The 3,755-nt window shown below is 31.0% G+C and overlaps 1 protein-coding gene across 1 annotated transcript in view; it reads right to left on the bottom strand.

Moving 5' to 3' along the window:
* LOC108688834 overlaps nucleotides 1-3,755 on the bottom strand; it is a 16,573-nt gene that overhangs the window by 6,550 nt on the left and 6,268 nt on the right. The window contains exons 10-14 of the mRNA XM_018195300.1: nucleotides 1,724-2,063; nucleotides 991-1,035; nucleotides 787-912; nucleotides 360-509; nucleotides 145-273 (exon numbers count right to left, since the gene is read on the bottom strand). Coding sequence (XP_018050789.1) covers nucleotides 145-273; nucleotides 360-509; nucleotides 787-912; nucleotides 991-1,035; nucleotides 1,724-2,063 — 790 coding nt within the window. The remainder of the gene's footprint in view (nucleotides 1-144; nucleotides 274-359; nucleotides 510-786; nucleotides 913-990; nucleotides 1,036-1,723; nucleotides 2,064-3,755) is intronic.

Genomic DNA, 3,755 nt, shown 5'->3' with positions numbered 1-3,755 from the left:
CTTTTTAATTTATTACGTAATAAATTTTATTGTCAATATTATTATATAAACTTTAATTTTTATTTTATGATTTCAAAATGATAATATATTATATCAAAAAATATGTACGTATATTCCTTTTAATTAACATTAAAACGTGCTTACATTTGACTTGAAGCTTGAATCTCTTAGATCGTGCCGGAGGTATTCCGTTATCAGCATTGCACATATAGTCGCCCATGTGTTCTCGGTTCACCAGACTGATATTGAACGTATGGCCCGTAACTGAGCTCGCTAGAGTCACAAGATTTATGGGAAGATCTGTTAATTCCGCTCCATCTGTTCGTTACTTATGATTGAATTAAAGAATCCGTTTATACCATGCCAAAGGCCCATCGGTATCATGGAACCGTCTGCTTTCATCCATTGTATAACAGGCTGAGGTTTCCCACTCGCGGCACATCTCAGTCGTATTTTGCTACCTTCTTGCACGGAAATCACGCCACTTGAGTTTAACGACGGTGTAATCTCTGTAAAACATCAATTTTCAAAGATTGTGAAATCTTTGATAAAAAATGCAGAGAGGAGATACGCAATTACGATAATCAATGTGATGGAGAATTATTAAATTTGTCTTGCGATAATATAAAACATATATGATATAATGTATAAACAATATAAAATATAATAATATAATAAATGTAATAAAGAATGTGTAAACAAATGCAGTTTGTGTTTCTACAATTCAATATCTTATTAAAAAGAAAAAAAATAATGATTTTGCTAAGATAGTGAAATAATTCTTACCTACGATGGATGGCGGTATTAATATGTCATTCTCGTTGTAATCATTCATGTTTATTTTGTATGCCTGTATGCCTGATTTGCCATCCTTTCCAGGTGCTCCTGGATGACCAGGTGGACCTATATCTCCTAAAGCATGAACAAATTGATTAGTAAAATATTTATAAAATGAAGAAATGGTGATAATGATCTAGTGACGTTACTTACCGCGAGATCCTGGTGGTCCTTGAGGTCCCGTTTGTCCTGGTCTTCCTATATGAATACAAATTGTTTAATCAATCTTTCATTTGTGAGATATTACGAAAAATATTTATACTCTGCTATTAATATTTGTAATATTACATAATTTACAACTTAATTAAAGAGTAAAAATTTTGACATAAAGACAATGTGTCTTATAAACTTAAATTAGTAAATTAAATCTAATTTAAAGGAACGTAGAAAAAAATTTAATTCAACAAATTAAAAAGTTGAATTAAATTAAATTAAATGTTTCTCTCTTCTCTCTTCTCTCTCTCTCTCTCTCTCTCTCTCTCTCTCTCTCTCTCTCTCTCTCTCACGCGCAATAATTAATATACATTTTTTAAATTAAAATATATTATAATAAAAAATAAAAAAAATTTTGTAATTATTAAATATTGATATTCATTGTAGAAGCGATAATTTTAATATAAAATTTTTAGTTTATTATTCGTACACGGAAAAAAATAGGGTTTCCTACATAATTATTTTAATGATCTAATAAAATTACCCATACAGAGTTTGAAGCAATATTATTGCAAAATCTCAAAATTGCTGCAATTTTTATCCAACTTTGTTGTAGAGATATGAATCCAGATTTATATATATTTAAATTTTTAGTACTTCAGCAAAGTGCATTTTCTCGCATCAAAATTTCGAGTGCAATTACATTATCAAGTAATTATATATTCAAACGTACCGTCTGTTCCGTTTCTTCCAGGCGATCCAGGCAATCCGTTTGCACCTGGCTTACCGTTGCTCCCGGGTACGCCGTCCAAACCACTTCTACCGGGAATGCCGTCCAAACCAGGCTCGCCCGGCACCCCATCTCTCCCGTCGAAGCCAGGCGGACCGATGTCACCCTTAGTTCCTCTGGCACCAGGATGACCGGGCTGTCCTGGCGGTCCTTTCGGACCTTCCATCCCTGGGACACCCGGCAAACCTTGTTCGCCAGGAGGACCTGGATTTCCGGGTGCGCCGGGGAGACCCGGTGGACAATATTTTGCAGATGAACGGCAAAAATTCTCGATCACATCGAACTAAAAGGCAGACAAATAGATACGTTATAGAATGCTTGATTTTATGGCGTATAAAAAATGAAAAAATAAAATCTTATATATTATATTAAAATTTTTTATACTGTAGTTATTTCTGTTGTAGTGAAATATTTCCGCCTGATTTTGTAAGCGTCTTGAGGTTTTTGGAATCTTTAGCTATTTTCTTTTTCATGTAACAATATATTTGAAATATTTAAATTAAAAATGAATTATCTCTATAAATATAGCTTTATTTAAAATATAAAGTATGATCCTATATATTACATACATAAGCGATATTTAATTCTTTAATCGAATTTTATTCTTATATTGAAATTAATATAATAATGACAAGAATATGTTTACATGGATGTTATCGTTATTTTAGTAGTATTATTTTACCCGGTAAAAAATTTTTCATGCATGAATATGTATAAATATGTATAAACATACATACACATGAATATTCATACATAAACATGTATAATTATATATGAAATATGTCTATACATGTTCATACATCCTTCTTTCTTTTGTAAAATTACTTTTTAGTATAATAGAAATAATAAAAGTAATATGTATAAAAATATAATGTGCAATAATATAAAAATATAAAAAATAATTAAAGAAATAATTTTCACATTTTTTTCACGTTTGTTTAAAAAAAAAACAAATTTGGAAAAATGTAATTGCTCATACATAATAATGCATAATTTTATATATAATTATACATAAATAATTTTTTTACATTTTTTTCAAACTTGATTTTTTTCTAAAACAGATAGTGTGAAAATTACCTTTTTAATTATTTTTAATGTTTCTACGTTACTATTATTATTTCTATTACATTAAAATAATTTCACAAAAAAAAGATGTATGGACATATTTCATATATAATTATATTATGTTTATGAATATTTATGCGTGTTATGTATGTTTATACATATTTATAGATGTTCATGCATGAACAATTTTTTACCGGATAGTAGCGTTTTAATTTAGCATTTTAATGCAGAAAATAGGTGTAACGGATACTTAGCTATCTTCTACACACGTAATGTTCTACATAGATGACGGAACTCGTCGAGGAACATCACAACTCGGCAAGTTTGAGGAGAGTATTCACGAGGATGTGTATCGCGAAACAGGGTAACTAGTTCTAACAATCACACAGAACTGACTTGTATTCGTGTGTCGGCGTTCAACCAGACCCAATCCTGACCTCCGGCTATCGTTGGCGAAGACGCGGAGCCGGATACCATCGGGGAGGCGGTTACCTTCTTTGTACCTTGTATCTCCTTGTCATCTCGGATCTGTAACCGAGCGGCCCGAGCAATCCCGCGATATTAAGGGAGAGAGATCTGAGATATCCTCGAGGAATTAAATTGGCAAGTCAAAGTCCCCGCAGTTAGGAAATCTCGAAAATTAAATGCTGGGGAATTAAGACACGAAATTTCTCTTTTTCAGCAAAATTTTTTAGAATAATTTCTCTTTTTTCGTATATTTTCCCTTATTTCGTGTAATTAGTGCAACTGCGTAAAGTTTTAATTCAGATATTTTGTATGCTTTCTGTTTTTCATTGCCCTTAAAAACATTTAAGGTAATTAACTGGAAGATAGTCATTAACTACTTATTTTAAGTATTAAAAATACTAATATTTAGTGCTTTCAATATTTAAAACAAGTAATATCACTA

This window comes from Atta colombica, unplaced genomic scaffold (genome assembly GCF_001594045.1).
Source record: "Atta colombica isolate Treedump-2 unplaced genomic scaffold, Acol1.0 scaffold242, whole genome shotgun sequence".
Lineage (NCBI taxonomy): Eukaryota > Metazoa > Arthropoda > Insecta > Hymenoptera > Formicidae > Atta > Atta colombica.
The sequence above is the reverse complement of the archived record's forward strand: the minus strand, read 5'-3'. Positions and strand labels throughout refer to the sequence as shown.